The 20,110-nt window shown below is 41.4% G+C and overlaps 2 protein-coding genes across 3 annotated transcripts; one reads left to right on the plus strand and one right to left on the minus strand.

Annotated features, from left to right (window-relative positions):
• The first annotated feature begins 3,809 nt into the window (after window positions 1-3,809).
• On the plus strand, window positions 3,810-5,959 carry rnf224 (ring finger protein 224). Of its 2 annotated transcripts, none has more exons than XM_079235414.1 (3): window positions 3,810-4,052; window positions 4,712-5,017; window positions 5,623-5,959. In XM_079235414.1, exons 2-3 carry the CDS (start codon window positions 4,739-4,741, stop codon window positions 5,956-5,958), a joined length of 615 nt encoding a protein of 204 aa, XP_079091540.1. In that variant the 5' UTR covers window positions 3,810-4,052; window positions 4,712-4,738; the 3' UTR covers window position 5,959. The 2 variants fall into 2 exon arrangements, with proteins under 2 accessions (XP_079091540.1, XP_079091539.1); XM_079235413.1 differs by having other exon boundaries at window positions 4,733-5,017.
• Window positions 5,960-6,728: 769 nt separating this feature from the next.
• Window positions 6,729-17,487, minus strand: pisd (phosphatidylserine decarboxylase; the record flags this gene model as incomplete). The annotated part of the gene is given in 9 exon segments (XM_079234754.1): window positions 6,729-7,027; window positions 7,565-7,725; window positions 8,654-8,801; window positions 8,803-8,853; window positions 10,563-10,697; window positions 11,173-11,274; window positions 12,748-12,882; window positions 15,237-15,474; window positions 17,441-17,487. Coding segments are annotated over 9 exon segments (1,287 nt in total). The 3' UTR covers window positions 6,729-6,757.
• Window positions 17,488-20,110: the final 2,623 nt, after the last annotated feature.

Raw genomic sequence — 20,110 nt, forward strand, 5'->3', positions numbered from 1 at the left:
TTTTGAAAAGTCGCCAGTTAACACGGTCACCTGTTAAACCGTAACACCGGCATATGCGATTTTACAACATTAGCGTTAGCGTCAATGTAGCGTAGCATCAGCTGACAGTGGGTGGAAATGTCAGTCATCTCGTCTGCTTGAATGCCGATAAATTCAGTGTTCTTTACTTCCTCCAGAATGTAATCCCTTACAACCGTCTGTTGTCTGGAGGAGAGATTTGATCGAGTTTGGGTCGAGTCTTCTTGCAAGAGTAGCGCTAGCGCTGGGATGTTCCATTGTCATGTCATTAAAATGGCACTGGCAGCCTGGGGCAAGATGAGAATAACCCTTCCGGAAGTCTTTGTTAAATTGTATGTCACTCATTTATATCTTTAATCAGTGATTGGCTAAACTGCGCATTAGACCCGTCTTCCTTGGCCCTTTATTGGCCAGCCGCCACTGCTTTGACTCCATCTTAACTGATATTAACTAATAACTAATAGTAGCTATTTTACTGGGTCTGTCTGTCTGTCTCTCTGCATGTCTGTCTGTCTGTCTCTCTGCATGTCTGTCTGTTGTTACAAACAGTAGCACTATTAGCATGTTAGCATCAGATTAGCAACAACATTTTCACAATAAAAGTCTCACTGAGCTGATTTAATGTAACAGGAAGTATGTTTAGAGTTTTATAAGTTAATAAATAAATAAATAATTATTCTTATTATCTGAATTTACATTTCACTATGTAGTTAAAGTATCATAGTTAATCTCTCTCTCTCTCTCTCTCTCTCTCTCTCTCTCTCTCTTAGAGTTCTCTCGCCAATTGGACGGCTTCCTGATTGGACAGCTTCCTGATTTGTCCTCTTTAGCCCCGCCCTCCCGTGGCGTGTCGCCATGACATCAAACATCCACGTCTCCCCTGACAACCCATACGGTCAGGTGACCATCCCCCGGGCCAAGCTCCACCTCTTCGATGATGCCTCCACGGTGATAGCCAATCCGGGAGCTGTGAGAAGCGACGACCTGAACCCGTACGTGTCAAGCTGCGCCCCCCCGTCGTACGTGGTGAAGGAGGCCGGCGAGGAGGAGGTGGGGGGGCGGAGCCACGTCTGCTGCTACCGCTGCCGGCGAAGGAAGTGATGTCACAGCAGCAGCAGGAAGTGATGTCACAGCAGCAGGAGGAAGTGATGTCACAGCAGCAGGAGGAAGTGATGTCACAGCAGCAGGAGGAAGTGATGTCACAGCAGCAGGAGGATTGTGATTGGCTTCATTTAGGAAAGAAGAAACGGTGCTTTTCATTATGCTAACGTGTCTCCTCGCGTCCTAGCTCCTCGTGTCCTAACTCCTCCCAGCGAGGATGTGAGGAAGAGGGAGAGGGGACGAAGGAGCCTAAATCCTCGTTTCCGTAGCGCATGTGGAGCTGTGCGGTTCATACGTGACCTCCGTGAAGGACACACCTGTGCTCCTCGTCTCCTCGCGGTGCGTTTCATGGATTGGAGGATCCTGGATGGCGGCAGCGAATCCCGTGATGAAGCTAACGTTAGCGTAAAGGTTGCGTAAAGTTAGCATAATGTTAGCGTAACGTTAGCGTAATGAAAAGCACCCGCAGAGAAACGAAGGAACCAAAAAACTACAAAATGTTTAAACTTCCTGTTTGAGTTGAAAGAGGTTTTTTTTAAAGAGCCTCAAGAAACATTTAAAAACTGAAGAAGACCATGAGAAACAGCTGAGAGACGAGTTTAGAATGAATATTAATTATAATAATAATAGAAATAATGAACAGTGTTTGGGATTAAATATGTGATCACGGTTTTTACCTTTTTTGTTGTTATTATTATTATTCACTTGAACAACATAAACATCATTCATGAATTTTAATGAATTAATATTAGAACGATAAACCCCGTTTATCCTCCTGACATTACGAGTAAATTGTCATTATTGATTAGTTATTGGAAATGAATCCAATCGATAATCTCTGCGTCTGAAATCTCTAGATTATGAAATAAGATGTAAATGAAGTTAATGAATCCCATAATGTTTGTGATATTATATAAATATGAATCTCTGATCAAATGAATGTTCTTCAACTTTGTGATGTTTTTGTATGTTAAATATATTTTATATTTTATACATTTTTCCTTCTTCGGAAGAATTTATTTAGATTTTCAGGAAGTTTCCAGACTATTTATGTTTTTCATAACGATGATTTTAAACATTTTCGTATGAAGGAGTTTTTAAAGTATAAATATAAATATTTAGAGTGGAATCAAAGGTAATGAAGTGTAAACTTGTGTCGAGGAAATAAAGACGATATTTATAATGTTTCACGTCGTATTATTTATGTTTATATCTGAATGTTTACAACAAACAGCTCCGATATGTGAATCATATTTAAATGAGAATCATTAAAATATTGTTATACATAATGTTCAGTTTTTATCCGACTTGTTGTTGGTTGAATTGATTGTCCGGGGTAATTATTATTGAATATCATTTTGTGTGTAATAGTAATAAAAACACTTTTGAACTCACAATAAATATAATTATCCCTCAAGGTTAAACCAAATATTTCGCTTACTTCAAATTCATTATCGCTCATAAGGAAACTTGTTATTATTCATAATACATTTAATTAATTCTCATAATTAACTTAATTATTTATTATAATGAACTTCAATAATTTCCCCAGTAAAACTTAGTTATCACACATAGTTAAATGTAATTATCCTATAACAAACTTCATTATTTTTAATAATTAATATATCATATCTCATTAAACATTATTTCTCACAATAAACTTGATTATATCTGATAATTAAATGTTATCATTTCTCATAATTAATTTGATTATCTTCAACTTCATTATTTCTCACAATTAACTTTATTATTATTAATAATGATCTTTTTTTAAATAATTAACTTTATTATTTCAAATAAGTAACGTTATTATTTTTAATAATTAACTTGATAATTTCTCATAATTAACTTCCTTATTCTTCTGAATAAACTTTATTAATTATCTCCTCTGTGGCTCTGTTGCTAGGCAGCCTCAGTGCGGAGCTGTAACCTGATCATCAGAGAGCTGCTCCACTTTCTATTGGCTGATCAGGTTACAGGCCAGATTATTGATCATTTAAACTTGGAATGATGTATTAATATGATTGTGTGAAATATTTTACAGTATTAAATGTTTGATGATAATATTGATATGTTATGATTCATACGTTATGTTTTATTTAACATAGTTTAAATTAATCTTATTTACATGAATATTAGGGTTTATAAGTTGGTGTTAAAGCTGTTTTTTTCTATTGGTTTTAGTTTGGATCATTTATTATATTTAATTTCTAGATTTTACAGGAAATATTTCATATTTGGAGTTTTTTGTGTTTTTAGTTTTTGTGTATCTAAATGTTTGTTTTATAAATGTATATACTTGTTGTTTCTGTTTCTTTTAAATATATATTTAGTATTTTAAAGATGAGAATGACACATTACTGACACATTAAATTGTTCATGTCATAACACAAATAAAAGTTGTCTTTACTTCCAATATATAAATAATAAGTGTTCAGTGTCTGCTGTCGGCCGAGTGAGGCTGAATTATTGATGAAGGGACTCTCTCTCTCTCTCTCTCTCTCTCTCTCTCTCTCTCTCTCTCTCTCTCTCTCTCTCTCTCTCTCTCTCTCTCTCTCTCTCTCTCTCTCTGAGGCAGAAAGAATAAGGACGAACCAACAGAGAAGAGAGACAGAAGAAGAAAGAGAGGAAAGGAAAGGAGAGAATATAAGAGGAAAGAAAAAGAGAGAATATAACAGGAAAGGAAAGAAGAGAATATAAGAGGAAAGTAAGAGGTGAGAATAAACAACACAGAAGAAGAAAGAAACAACAACAAAAACCTGGGGGAAATGAAAGAGTGACGGAGGAAAAGAAAAGAAGAGAGAAAGGACAGGAGGAAAGTGGAATAAAAGACGGAGAGAAGAAGAAATGAAACAATAACAGCCGTCAGGAGAACAAGTGTCAACAACTATAAACAAGAAGACGTGATGTGAAGAAAAAGGAAGAAAATCGAGGTGAGTTTCTATTTCCTTTAAAGAAGATATCGTCCAATCACAGCGCAGCAGGCGTCGCCTCCTAAATGTCTGTCTGATCGTCTGATTGGACGAATTCCACTGACGCAAACAGGAAGTGTCTCGTTCTGAAGATACAGAAAAGTACTTTACTTTATTACATTTCCTTCATTATGTTGTGCGTCATATTTAATCAAAATAAATTAATAAATCTATAAAAAAAATAAAAAATCCAAAGAAATACAGCAGCTGTATTTCATTAATTAATAAAATCTACGTTACTATTTGACTTCAGCTAAGTTGCTAATCAACTCGCTAATCAATTATCAAATGATTTTAATCAAACTTTTAAATGTTAAAAAGTGAATTATAGCTGGTTTGTTTCTGGAGGCTCCACGCGGCTTTAATCTGCCAGTAAAAAAAGAGTAGAAGAAGAAGACACAAAACAAGTTTCCTTGTCATCAAAAAATAAAAAAATATATTTGTCGTGTATATATATACAAACACTCGCTGATATGAAACGACAAATAAAACATTTTATTTTTATATATATATATATATATATATATATATATATATATAAATAAACGTCAGCTAATGCTAGCTACTGTCAGCTAACGCTAGCTAACGTCAGCTAACTAATGAAATAAATATTCTCCTAGACTTTTCTTCCCATCTATTAGAACAAAATGTCGGACGACAGAAAACAGGAAGAAGAAGAAGAAGAAGAAGAAGAAGAAGAAGAGGAAGAGGAGGAAGAGGAGGAGGAAGTGACCTGCCAGCCCCTCCCCCCTCCCCTTCCCTCCCTTGCCGCGGAGACGATGACATCACTGAGGAGGCGGGACCTGGCGTGCATCGTGTGCTTCGGCAGCTACGACCTGGCGACGCGTTTGCCGCGGCGTCTGCACTGCGGCCACGCCTTCTGCCAGGCCTGCCTGAAGCGGCTGGACACGGTCATCAACGAGCAGGTGAGCTGTGACATCATCAACGAGCAGGTGAGCTGTGACATCATCAACGAGCAGGTGAGCTGTGACATCATCAACGAGAGCAGGTGAGCGGTGACATCATCAACGAGGGGGTGGGCAATTAGTGCCACTTCAAATTCACGGGATTAAAGGAGACGAAGCGTAAAACTCGAGATCTGAAAGCAGTTGAAGAGGATTTTTTTGTTGTTAAGGTGGAAACTCGAGATCCGAAAGCAGTTGAAGTGTCAAAGTGTTGCACTAAAAGTAGTTTGTATTTCAAATGCAGATCGACGAAACATAGAGCAATGAAAGCAGTTGAAGTGGAATCTGTGAGGACAGTAAAAGATTAAGACAGTTAAAGTGTCAGTTTAACAGTAAAAGATGAAGTGTTGGGAAACGAGATGTAAGTAATGGAAGCAGATCAACGGTGAGAAATGAAAGCAGTTGAAGTGTCATTTAAAGTGGAAATTCAAACTTACCAAACTTTAAAAAACCTCCAAGGTTTGAATAGAATGAAATGTGTTTTAAGTAAAAATTGTTTGTTTGTAATTATGACATCATGTTCACTTCCTGTCACTACAACTCCCATGATCCTTTGCCCCCCACAGGTGTGGATCCCGTGTCCTCAGTGTCGACAGAACACCCCTCGGCCCAGAGGAGGAGCCGCGGGTCTGGACCTGGACCTGGCTTCCTTCCTGGGGGTGAAGGCCCAGCAGACCGGCACCTCCTCCTGCTCGCTGTCCTCCTGGAGCTCCGGCCGCAGGGAGGGGACGCCGGCCGGGGACCCGGCCCAGGACGGGAAGCCGTGGCTGGGGAAGGAGATCCCCGACGACGGCTGGTCCCACGGAGGTCTGGCGGAGCCGCGGTTCCACCGCTACGGAAGCTGCTGCCCGCCGCCGTCCTATTGGCTGTGCTGCCTGTTCTGCTGCTCGGGGCGGGGCTAAGGCCGACCAATGAGGGCGCTCGTTTTAGTCGTCCCTTTGTATTCTGAGTGGTCATAAAAAAACCTCTATAATAAATGAACATGTGACGTGTTTCTGAAGCCATAATTCATTTAGAAACAAATAAAACTGAAAAACGACGAGGAATATAAATGAAAAAGTATCAAAAGTATCATCAAGTTAAATCCAAATGTGTAAAACAAAAGTATTAATACTAATAATAATATAAATTGTATCCTAAGTGGAATAAAGACATAGCTGCTGAGAAAGAAATATTTATTCATAATTACATATTTTACAAAAACTATAGATTTCAACTAATTAAAACAGTTAGCATTCAGTAACATGATCTTTTCGTCCAATCAGAGGCAACCAAATCTGCTCCCACAGCTCTGATTGGTTAAAGCAAAAAGGACGTTTTTTAACAGTAAAACTTCAGACATTCAAATCGCGTCCCCGGACGGATAGCTTTTTATTTATTTATATTATAACAGAATGTTTGACATAATAATGAGTTTGTTAAATGTGACGTGAATGTTTTAGTTTTCTTGGTGATTTTAGGAGGAATATTTGTTTGTTGGTTCGTTTTCTGCAAGAAAAAAAGAGAGAGCTTTGGCGTCCCCCCCCCCCCACATCCCCTCCCCCCATGAGGCACAAGGCATTCTGGGAGTCTGAGTCCCCTTTATGTCCTCCACAGGTTATTTGTTAAAGAGAAAAATCCCCACATTCTTGATACCAGTCTTTCATCAGACAGCAGTTAGTCATCTTCAGGCTCCACCCTCTGAGCGTGCAGCTCGGCCAATCAGAGGCTGCCAATCCCCTCACCCACCCTGATTCGCTGCCCCGGCTGCAGGCTGAAGCTAAAGTCTTTGGGAGCCTCGAACAGAAGAACGATGGTGGAGCCGAGGTTGAACTCCCCGACCGCCGCCCCCTTCTGCAAGACCACGCCCTCTTCGTCAGCAGAGGCCACGCCCCCTTCACCATCCACCTTCAACGATTGGCCGTCGAGGGCCACGTAGCTGCGGTCGTGGAATGATCCTTTACTATAGCGAGGAGCGTTGGTCTGAAGCTCCTGAGGACCAACACATTATATATATATTAATACTTCATATTGCATATTAATACTATGAATATTAACTTCATGTTATATATATATATTAATACTATACATATTAACTTTATTTATGCAATAATTTAATCTAATTAACATACTAATTGTAACATGATGACACATCTAAGTAAATTAAATAAATCCATTCATGTATTCATTGTACAATATTCAGTTTGTTGTAAACAAATATATTTATTAATATATATTTTAACTGGTAAATACATGCTACATCATACAAATTATAACTGCATGACATTGTAAAACTACAGTTAACATTTCCAGAAATATTAATATACATTTATATGATAAGAAATATATAAATACTGTATTAAGAAAGTTAGTTTATTAATACAGATAAAATAAAAAGATCATGTTACTTTCCTCCTTTTTTTTAATAAAAATCGATAGAATTTAAATATACAACAAAAACACCATAAGGATCAGATATACATAATCATAAAACCATTAAAGTATGAATAGTAAAAGCTGAAGTCTCACCTGGTCGAAGTAAAGTCGGATGGAGCCGACGTTTGTGGCGCCGACCGCCGTTAATGAGAAGAAGCCGTGCTGCCATTGGCCGCTGAGCGCCACACGCTCGTTAAGGCAGAAGAGCTCTTTGACCAGCCGAGCCACGCCGGGGTTAACGGAGAGCAACGAGCCTAACGAGGGAGACAGGTGAGACAGCCCGGGGTTAACGGAGAGCAACGAGCCTAACGAGGGAGACAGGTGAGACAGCCCGGGGTTAACGGAGAGCAACGAGCCTAACGAGGGACAGGTGAGACAGACCGGGGTTAACGGAGAGCAACGAGCCTAACGAGGGAGACAGGTGAGACAGCCCGGGGTTAACGGAGAGCAACGAGCCTAACAAGGGAGACGGGTGAGACAGGCCGGGGTTAACGGAGAGCAACGAGCCTAACAAGGGAGACAGGTGAGACAGACCGGGGTTAACAGAGCAACGAGCCTAACGAGGGAGAGAGGTGAGACAGACCGGGGTTAACGGAGAGCAACGAGCCTAACGAGGGAGACAGGTGAGACAGACCGAGGTTAACGGAGAGCAACGAGCCAAACAAGGGAGACGGGTGAGACAGACCGGGGTTAACGGACAGTAATGAGCCTAACGAGAGAGACAGGTGGGAGGGAGCCAGGTGAGACAGGTGGGAGGGAGCCAGGTGAGAGGGAGACAGGGCAAGGTGAGAGAGGAGACAAAGGAGACAGGTGAGACAGGCCGGGGTTAACGAAGAGCAACAAGCCTAACAGGTGAGACAGGTAAGACAGGCCGGGGTTAACGGAGAGCAACGAGCCGAACGAGGGAGACAGGTGAGAGGGAGACAGGTGGGAGGTGAGACAGGTTGGAGGTGAGACAGGTTGGAGGTGAGAGGGAGACAGGTGGGGAACAGAGACAGGTAAGAGGTGAAACAGGTGGGAGGAAAACAGGTGAGATGTGAGACAGGTGGAAGGTGAGAGAAACAGAGTGAGACAGAAGAGAGAGTGAGACAGGTGAGAGGGGAGAGAGAGACAGACAGAGAGAGAGAGACAGGTGAAAGTGGAGAGCAGCAGGTGGAGGCAGAATCAGGACCAGGTCCTCACCTGGGAAGTGCCGCCGAAGCTCCACCTTCCAGTCTGCAGGCGAGTGGAAACAGTGGTAGTCACCTGGAGCCAGGTAGACCACCACATGGAACAGGTCGTTCTCAGGAGACGACAGCAGGAGGTCTCTGAAGGACGACGTGGAGTCTAGAGGAGAGGATCAAGACCAGGGGTCTCAAACTCAATTTGGCTTGGGGCCACCGCTGGTATTGTGATCTCACCGGAGGGCCACACAGAAAGCGCAATATTTTTTTGTACATTCATAACATATTTTCATCCAGCAGTTTCTATACATATTTATAATAGTTTTTAACAGTGCAAATATATTTTATTTTTTTAAATAACTTATTGAAACTGCACCGAACCAACAAATGCAAAACCTGAATACATTTGTACTTTATTCTATTTCTTGCCAGACACCTGGCAGCACTTCTGCTCACACAGCTGAGCCAAATTGACCCTGATTCAGGTCACATTGACCCTGATTCAGGTCACAGTGGAAACCCTGATCCAGGTCACAGTGGAAACCCTGATCCAGGTCACAGTGGAAACCCTGATTCAGGTCACAGTGAAACCCTGATTCAGGTCACAGTGGAAACCCTGATCCAGGTCACAGTGGAAACCCTGATCCAGGTCACAGTGGAAACCCTGAGTACAGCTTCACGATGGGCATCACTAAGCCTGGACCTGTACTTGCATTTATTAAAGTTCATAGTGGAGAAAGGTTTCTCACAGATATGTGCTTCCAAAAAGGTACATGACCCGACTGATCACTTTTGTCAGCTCAGGAAAGGATGGAGGCAATTCTCTCAGAAATGGTCCATCATGTCTGGTTTTCCTTGTGCCTCTGAATTTAGCCTTTAGATCTCTGTTGCACTGCAAGTCAATAAGATCCATTTGCAACAGACTCGGGACTGAGAAATGACTTCATACTACAGATCAAGCTTCATGGGGTGTGTGCACATGAAACATTAATATTACAACAGTTTTTGTTTTCAAACAAAATATTTACTATATATTTGAGTCAAAATAAGCTCTATAGAAAAACAAACTATTTACAATGTTTACACAATGTGCATGTTTCAGTTTCGTTTTTTCAAGAACAGTTTTCAGAACAACATATGTACTCTGTATGTATGTGTGTACTATGAGAGGCACGTATGATCACACAGAGAAGTGGGGCGGAACCTCCAGACTTTGGCGCATCCAGCAGCATCTGAATCTTTTTTCTACTCCTTTTTTTCACGGAGCTATTAATAGAAACGTCCAGTTAACGTTATCTTACGGGGCGCCCGCGCGCGGACCTCAGAAAAACGCGCGGGTCGCACAAACACTAAACTTTGATGTCAAGTAGGGGGCCACAAAATATCGGCTAGCAGACCGCAATTGGCCCGCGGGCCGCGAGTTTGAGACCCCTGATCAAGACCATCAAGTCCCAAATCAAGGCCACCTGGTCCTGAATCAAGACCAAGTCCCAAATCAAGACCACCTGGTCCTGAATCAAGGCCACCTGGTCCTGAATCAAGGCCACCTGGTCCTGAATCAAGGCCACCTAGTCCTGAATCAAGACCAAGTCCCAAATCAAGACCAAGTCCCAAATCAAGGCCACCTGGTCCTGAATCAAGGCCACCTGATCCTGAATCAAGGCCACCTGGTCCTGAATCAAGGCCACCTAGTCCTGAATCAAGACCAAGTCCCAAATCAAGACCACCTGGTCCTGAATCAAGGCCACCTGGTCCTGAATCAAGGCCACCTGGTCCTGAATCAAGACCAAGTCCCAAATCAAGGCCACCTGGTCCTGAATCAAGGCCACCTGGTCCTGAATCAAGACCAGCTGGTCCTGAATCAAGACCAGCTGTCTGACTTCCTGTCTGAACCGCAGTAATCAGGAAGCTGTTGGTGGACCCTGTTGCTGGTCTTTACCGTTGCTCCGCCTCTTCTGGGGACCCAGGAAGTTCTCCAGACTGTAGGTGACCCCCTTCACCTGCTCCACCTCCGAGTTCTTCACCTGCCCGAAGTGGAGGATCCTCCCGTCAGCCGGAGACACCTGGCGGAGGAAAGAGGGTCAAAACCACGACAACTAAACCCGAAGATCATTTTCATTCACCATGGAAACAGATTCATAGGAATATGGTCTTAGACCATGTGGTTTAAGGTCTTAAGACCATAGAGTTCCACTTTAAGGTACTAGACCATGTGATCTTAGTCCATGTGATCTTAAACCATGTGATCTTTATATGGTTTAAGATCACATGGTTTAAGGATCACATGGTTTAAGATCACATAGTTTAAGGTCTTCAACATGAACGTGGTCTCTGAGTCAGAGCTGAGCATTCAATAAAATAACAAAAAGATGAAAAAAAAACAGAAAACTTTTGAGGAAATTTAATGCAAATGTTATAAAAATAGATTAGAAACAACAAACCAAGCAGTTAACAAAAAGGAGAATAAAAAGAGGAGGAGGAAAAGAATGAAGAGGAAGAGAATAGGAGAAGGAAGAGGGAGAGTAGGAGGAGTTTTACCAGACAGGAGTTGGCGCAGAGCGGTCTGACTGCAGGTTTGAGGCGTCGACGGAAGAATTCCCCCAGATTCCTGTAGTGATGAAGATCCTCCACGGCGGCTTCCTATTGGACGAGAGAGACGAGCAGAACAACAACAGGAACGCTCAGAATGATCCTTATGATGCAGCCGTGAGTCACATGCACATTTTGAGGAAGAAGAAGAGTCATCATGAAACCCTGAGATCACCCGGGGATCGAACCACAACAAGGTCGTGGTCAAAGCTGGCAATCACCAGGGAGGCAGAAAACTTATCAAGACCAACATTATGATCATTGTTCACATCGTCTAAACAACATCAATATATACAAAATATATATATAAAAAAAATTCAGTTTCCAGCTAAAATTGTGAACTTGACGACATCATCTACATTCAAATGTTGTTGTTGCTGTTGTTGTAGTTTTCTCCCAAATTGGAGATTTCTACAGCGAGTATTTGCAGTGAAAGGTTTTGATGCACTGTGAGCTGCATTTTATTTATAATAAAAACATCTGGCTTGAAGGTGTTTTGGAGGACTGGTGGGTGGGGTGATGAAGGACTGGTGGAAGGGGTGATGGAGGACTGGTGGGTGATGAAGGACTGGTGGGTGATGGAGGACTGGTGGAAAGGGTGATGGAGGACTGGTGAGTGATGGAGGACTGGTGGGCGGGGTGATGGAGGACTGGTGGAAAGGGTGATGGAGGACTGGTGGAAGGGGTGATGGAGGACTGGTGGGTGATGGAGGACTGGTGGAAAGGGTGATGGAGAACTGGTGGAAAGGGTGATGGAGGACTGGTGGGTGATGGAGGACTGGTGGAAAGGGTGATGGAGAACTGGTGGAAAGGGTGATGGAAGACTGGTGGAAAGGGTGATGGAGGACTGGTGGAAAGGGTGATGGAGGACTGGTGGAAAGGGTGATGGAGGACTGGTGGAAAGGGTGATGGAGGACTGGTGGGCGGGGTGATGGAGGACTGGTGGAAAGGGTGATGGAGGACTGGTGGAAGGGGTGATGGAGGACTGGTGGAAGGGGTGATGGAGGACTGGTGGGTGATGGAGGACTGGTGGAAAGGGTGATGGAGAACTGGTGGAAAGGGTGATGGAGGACTGGTGGGTGATGGAGGACTGGTGGAAAGGGTGATGGAGGACTGGTGGGTGATGGAGGACTGGTGGAAAGGGTGATGGAGGACTGGTGGGTGATGGAGGACTGGTGGAAAGGGTGATGGAGAACTGGTGGAAAGGGTGATGGAAGACTGGTGGGTGATGGAGGACTGGTGGAAAGGGTGATGGAGGACTGGTGGAAAGGGTGATGGAGGACTGGTGGAAAGGGTGATGGAGGACTGGTGGAAGGGGTGATGGAGGACTGGTGGAAGGGGTGATGGAGGACTGGTGGAAGGGGTGATGGAGGACTGGTGGGTGATGATGAAGGACTGGTGGAAGGGGTGATGGAGGACTGGTGGGTGATGATGAAGGACTGGTGGAAGGGGTGATGGAGGACTGGTGGGCGGGGTGGTGAATGGGCCGCTCTGATTGGTCGAGATTGACCCGGTTCTCCTCACCTGCATGTTGACTCCGAAGGTCCAGATGTAGAGCGAGTAGACCGGCTTCCTGAGCCAGTTGGGGAGCTCCACCCCGTTCAGTCGGCCCCAGGCCCGGGAGAGAAGGCGGGTTGGGAAGGAGCGGTACAACGCCACCTACAGCGCCAAACAGGGAACTGCTTGTGAAATATTACCCTTTGGTTTGAGGAAGAATTATATTATTGAAATAGTATACCAATCTGTTCAAGGATATTCATCTTGTGTAGAGAGTGAAGGAGGTGGAGAAAGAGGAGAGAAATAAGAAGAGAAAAGGAGAAGATGGAAGAAAGAGGATTATAGAGACGAGGTAAAATAAGGAAAAGTAGAAAAGAGAGAGAAGTAAATAATAAAAGAGAAAAACAAAGAAAGAGGAGAAGAAAGTGGGTCAAAGATGAGAAACAGAACTCAAAGAAGAGGTGAAGATCAGAGATTTGTTGACATTTTGTTTTCATTTGTTTTACTTCCTGTTTTGTTCTTTTACCCTTTGGTGTTAGCAGCAGGCTGGTGAACTGAGTCACTGTATACCTTCAATAGTAGAGTCACTGTTCACCTTCTATAGTAGAGTCACTGTATACCTTCTACAGTAGAGTCACTGTATAACTTCTATAGTAGAGTCACTGTATACCTTCAATAGTAGAGTCACTGTTCACCTTCTATAGTAGAGTCACTGTATACCTTCTACAGTAGAGTCACTGTATAACTTCTATAGTAGAGTCACTGTATACCTTCTACAGTAGAGTCACTGTATAACTTCTACAGTAGAGTCACTGTATACCTTCTACAGTAGAGTCACTGTATAACTTCTATAGTAGAGTCACTGTATACCTTCTACAGTAGAGTCACTGTATAACTTCTACAGTAGAGTCACTGTATACCTTCTACAGTAGAGTCACTGTATAACTTCTACAGTAGAGTCACTGTATACCTTCTACAGTAGAGTCACTGTATAACTTCTATAGTAGAGTCACTGTATACCTTCTACAGTAGAGTCACTGTATAACTTCTACAGTAGAGTCACTGTATACCTTCTACAGTAGAGTCACTGTATAACTTCTACAGTAGAGTCACTGTATACCTTCTACAGTAGAGTCACTGTATAACTTCTATAGTAGAGTCACTGTATAACTTCTATCGTAGAGTCACTGTATACCTTCAATAGTAGAGTCACTATTCACCTTCTACAGTAGTCACTGTATACCTTCTACAGTAGAGTCACTGTATAACTTCTATAGTAGAGTCACTGTATACCTTCAATAGTAGAGTCACTGTATACCTTCAATAGTAGAGTCACTGTATACCTTCAATAGTAGAGTCACTGTATAACTTCTATAGTAGAGTCACTGTATACCTTCAATAGTAGAGTCACTGTATAACTTCTATAGTAGAGTCACTGTATAACTTCTATAGTAGAGTCACTGTATAACTTCTATAGTAGAGTCACTGTATACCTTCAATAGTAGAGTCACTGTATAACTTCTATAGTAGAGTCACTGTATACCTTCAATAGTAGAGTCACTGTATAACTTCTATAGGAAAAGTAACTGTATAAATTAACTTACTGTCTGCTGTTTAATGCTGAACAGGTAGAGCACAGAGTACCCGAGCAGGTAGTGAACAGAGTACCCGAACAGGTAGAGAACAGAGTACCCGAACAGGTAGAGAACAGAGTACCCGAACAGGTAGAGAACAGAGTACCCGAACAGGTAGAGAACAGAGTACCCGAACAGGTAGAGAACAGAGTACCCGAACAGGTAGAGAACAGAGTACCCGAACAGGTAGAGAACAGAGTACCCGAACAGGTAGAGAACAGAGTACCCGAACAGGTAGAGAACAGAGTACCTGAACAGGTAGCGAGTAAACCTGAGTAAATTAATTCCAATAGCGCCTGACATGTATAAACACACCATTTCTTGCAATGATCCCTCAAATGTGGTGATCAAACCCTTATGACAAAGATAAGTAATGGAGGATTACAGTATTACAGGATTAGAGTTCAACAATAAGAGTAAAAATTATACCAGTGCACTGGAACAGTAAACTTCACTAGGAATTAAATTACTATCAATCAAAAAATGTCCTGTCATCAAAAGCAGGTAAAGAGGAGAGCAACAACAAAGAGGAAATGAGTGACCTAACCCTGACCTTTTATTTTTTATTAACTTTACGAGTGGTTGATTTTGATTGGTTATTGTCATTTTTGTTTATATTGTTTATAGTTTTAACCGTAAGAGAAGTGGTTGTATCATTTCTTTAATAAATTTACAGAAGAAAGCTATTATTTGTGCACATTTTTCACATTTGATTGCAGTAACTTTGGTGCTGGCTGAAGTCTGTTTGAAAAGGTTTTGATATTTGATCTAATATTAACAGAGACATTTTTATAGATGCTTTAAAGAGACAAATGTCAAGACGTAAAACAGTATAAAAAGAAAAGATGGAATGAGGAGACGGAGACAAATTCAACAACTAACCAAAAAAAGAAGAAAATAGAAACGAGTATGGTAGTTTCTGTCCCTCCCCTTTTCCCTTCGTCCAATCAGAAGCCAGCAAGCCACCGCTCTTACCCGCTTAGCCAACGGCCGCAGAGCGCTGACTGACAGGGCGTAGCAGAGGAAGGCGAGTGGCCGACGGCGCCACGGAATTGGACGAGACACACTGCCATTGAGCACGCTCAGATGGTGACGGACAGTCAAACGAGGCACCTGGAGCCTGAGTGTGGTGAGATTTAATGAGATTTGATGAGATGTAGTGAGATGTAGTGAGAGTGGGAGGGAGGGAGACAACAGGAGACACAAGGTGAAGGAACAGAGACATACAGAAATGTAAATAGATAAAATTATCAAAGAAAATCAAAAAGGACAGAAGGACAAAATAAATGAATGACTTTTCTTAAAAAAACAATTTTGTGTCGTTTTCTTCTGGCTAATGGCCGAGTACACTATTTTTTTTACTCATTGTCGAGAGTTGACAAATATTAAACTTGGGTTCAAATGCTTTTTACCCAGCCGTCCAATCACAGTGAAGGAGGGCCAGGACAAATAGCCTACCACAAATACGTGTTTTATCGTGTAAGTTATGATTTTTGTTTTTGTTATTGTGGACTTTATGTTAATGTCTCGTGAACTGGACCAGTGTCTTTGTGTGGGATAATAACGTTTTTCTCAATCTGATCAAAACGACGATCAATACTCATCGAGACGTTTCCTCGCCCACTAAATCTCATGAAGCACCCTCTCTCCCTACCAGGGAACAGGGAATGTAAAAATGAGACTCACTCAAGCAGCTAAAGGTTTTGGGAAATGTCCGGCAGAAAGTGAGGGTGTAAAACTACTGAACGTAATCTCTAAAGAAGTTAATTCACAATAAGCGTTTACAGACTGCAAGCTGCAGGTCACATGATTGATGATTGAAGTGTGAAAGGAAGTAAAGACAAAATAAACAAAAAAAAGAAAGGAGGTAAAAACATGGAGGGATAAGGGAGAAATAAAAACACAGGTGGGTGTGGACAGCTGTGGAAGGGGCGGGGCTTGTGTGTGTGGAGGGTGGGGTGAGGAGGAGGAGGAGGAAGAGCGGACGCTAGAGCAGCACTACAGTAAAGCTAGTAGCAATGCTAACAGGGATGCTAACAAACTAAATATTTAGAAGTTTTCGTGAATCAACTTTGCAAGTTATTGCCTCAGAAACACTTTTATTAAAGACACATTTAAATATATAATTTGTATTCTTTTAATACAAAATATATCTTAGAAACTATTTTCTCTTTAAAAACATCACGATTATGAAACCGTTTAGTATTTGAGATTCTTTCAAACTTCATACTTTCTGGACATAAATATGGATCAAGGTATAGATTAGTGTGCGTGCATCATTTCTATGGCGATGGCTAGTTTATCTTCAGCCTAGTTTAGCTATACACACACACCCATATATATATATATATATATATATATATATATATATATATATATATATATATATATATATATATATATATATATACATATATATATATATATACACATACACACACACATACATACATATATATATATAGTGTGTGTGTACATACATACACACACACACACACACATTATATATATATATATATATATATATATATATATATATATATATATATATATATATACACACACACACACACACGTGTGTACAGTGTGTGGAACACGTGTGTGTCCTCAGTAAACTAGATTAGCAGGTTAGCACACAATCAACTGAAAGAGGCTAACGCAAGCTAAATAAGGCTAAAGCTGAATTAGCTGACCCTCTAAGCTAACGATCGCCATAGTAACCCCCCCCCCCCCCACACACACACTAATCTGTAAACCCTCACATGTCTCTCTCTCTCTCTCTCTCTCATCTGTCTGTCACTCACCTGTCTCTCTCTCTCTCACCTGTCTGTCTCTCTGTGTTTAACTTGGATCTTCAGAAAAGTGAATATTATCAATGACCTCATCTTCTTCTCCCACCTGAATCTGGCTGTGGTTCTGGTCCTGACTCCTCCTCCTCCTCTTCCTTTTCCTCTTCCTCCTCCCTCCTCTTCCTCCTTCTCTCCATCAGTCGCGTGCCGCCGCCGCCTGCGCCGCTTCACCTGCCGCAGCAGGTCGCGTTGCTGTCGCGCGCCGCCGCCACCGCGGCACCGCGGGAAAAACTTTACCATGAACGTGTCGCCGATGACGCAGAGAGAGAGGGCCGGAGACGCATGGTGACGTTTAAATACCGAGAGAAGAAGAAGAACGCGGGGTCCGCTCTGAGAGAGCAGCGAAGAAGAAGTGACGCAGAGCGCGAGCGATGAGTTTATACCGAGAGCCCCGCCCCCTCCCTGCGCGCTCCTTCCTCCACCCCCGTTGTGATACAAAGTGCGTAGAGCAAATATACAGAGAACAAAAACACACGAAATGCCTTTATAGATTATACATAGTGAATTTATAAATTGGTATTACAATAAAACATTCATTCAGTTCATTTTAAATGTATTTTTTATCTTATTTATATTTAATGTTAATTATTACTATGAAACAAATGAGAAAGCTGTGACATTACACTAATATTTATTTTGTATATAATATTATAAATACAAACACACATACACACACACACACACACACACACACACACACACACACACACACACACACAGATCAAAAAGGTATGTCAAATCTATACATACACGTATTTACGTGTATGTATAGATTTTACATTATAACCTTTTGAGAAAAACTAATGTTGTATATAGTTTATTATTACATTAAAAGACAAATTCATTATTAAGAAAAACATAATATAATTAATAATATAATTCTGGAAATTAAATGTAATAATTCATAACTGAAGCTCATTTTTTAAAAATAAATAATCAAATCTAAATCAATTAATTAAATGAATAATATTTTATGATGTCATCAATTTTTAAAGGCCATGTCAAACACATGAAGCATAGACTTCTAGAGGAATCGCCCCCTGGTGGTCAGGAGAGCGAATGCAGCTTTAACACATGAAACCTATACTTCTATACAACCAGAGGAGTCGCCCCCTGGTGGTCACTAAAGAGAATGTAGCTTTAACACATGAAGCATATACTTCTATACAATCAAAGGAGTCACCCCCTGGTCAATAGAGATAATGCAGCTATAACAAATGAAGCATCGGCTTCACTCCAGAACCAGAGGTTGAAGCCTGAGATGGAACCATTTAAATAAAATTAGAAGATTCAAAACAATTTTTCCAATAGATTCAATGACAAAAATAAGCCAATTTGATGACGTGCATCAACGCCCGGTTGAGTGGCTGAGCCGATGAAAGCTTGCATCCTCACGGAGGACGAGCTGCAGCTAAAGACCTTGCTCACCCCTGGGTCTGGACCAGAAACCTGGAAACTTAACACAAGCCTACTAGACAACCAAGTGGCGGTAACAAGGTTCGATACCCCGGCTCCGCTAGTCCACGTCAATGTGTGGGCAAGACACTTAAACCCATGGGCAGGTGGCACCTTGCATGGTAGCTCCTCCCATCTTGGTAGCTCCTCCCATTAGTGTATGAATGGGTGTGAATGGGTGAATGATGTTGTGTTAAAGTACCATTTATAGAGGCAGAACTCACATTGTCAGAGATCAGCAAGAGACTTCTTGTGGATTTGAGGCTTTACGTACAGGCCTTGAAGCCTCATGTCGCCCCGTCATGGAATCAGTATGAGATGTTTTGGGCTTCGATCGTGGGGCAAAAGGCCCAACAACCCGTCTTGTAGGCACAACCCTGAGCAGACGTGTACGGGACGTCGTTCTCGTGCACCAAACCAGGCTGTAGCTAACAACTCACGTCACAGAGTCACAACACCAGAAGAAGAACATGTTCTGATTCATCCAGGAGACAGTGAAACGCCACAACAACGTTTTTGGTCGCGTCCCGCCCCTTTGTACCGACTTCCTGTTTGTACGAATGGGGAGCCGTCTCTAACCGAGTCCAAGGAAGTGAGTTATGAGAAGAGAACTGTATCACACATGTTGTTAAACATCTTCACCGATTATGTGTTAAGAGACGTGTCAACAACACAAGAGAACACTGTTCTTCAAACTACATCCTTTAGTACCTTTTTTGATCAGCTATAGTCTGATTAAGTGGGAGATATTATTTGAGAAATGATTGTTTATCGTGTTTAAAATGAACCGTCGTTGTGTCTTTGATGTACCGGACTTCATGAACCTAGGAAACATTTATTTTATTTGCTTCCATCACCTCATATGTTTTGGCCTTTTTTTATTTGCTACGGTCTGTAAATCATTTATAATATCTCACCACACCGATAAATGTGTTTGATCTCGACTTCACTTCACTCCACTGACGAAATCAATCCATGTCAAAACCGTTTTAAGTTTTAAATCCAGTACTTCAGTAAAGTAGAGATTCTTCAGTTCAGGGATTATTAAATACAGTGATTAGATTCATCTGTGTCACAGAAATTATTTTTAATTTGAGGTCCAGTATTTAGTATATTTTAAAAAAAAATATTGTTTTAAAAAACAAAAGAAAAACAAAAGTTTTAAAAAATAAAGAGAAAATGATTGAATAAAATATTAAAATATGAATTAGACAAGTTTTTTATATTTATTAGTGGGAAACTAATTGTTATATTGATCAGGAATTTAAAAAAAAAATCTTGAGGATAATCAATTAATTAGTTAGATTAATTGTATCATTATTAATCATTGTTTAAATCAAATGCATATTTTTATATTTATATATATTTATTTTGAGTATGATGGACAAACCAATAAAATAAATAGACTTTTGATCAGTTGGATCACCTCAGTGAACGGACTAATCAGGAGGC

Source organism: Taurulus bubalis (assembly GCF_910589615.1).
Source record: "Taurulus bubalis genome assembly, chromosome: 19".
NCBI lineage: Eukaryota > Metazoa > Chordata > Actinopteri > Perciformes > Cottidae > Taurulus > Taurulus bubalis.

What these genes read in the sequence shown, in the direction of transcription:
- rnf224 (XM_079235414.1), top strand. Translation starts at nt 4,739, where the DNA reads ATGTCGGACGACAGAAAACAGGAAGAAGAAGAAGAAGAAGAAGAAGAA. An exon ending in ACACGGTCATCAACGAGCAG is followed by an intron (nt 5,018 to 5,622) that starts GTGAGCTGTGAC and finishes TGCCCCCCACAG; the next exon opens with GTGTGGATCCCGTGTCCTCA.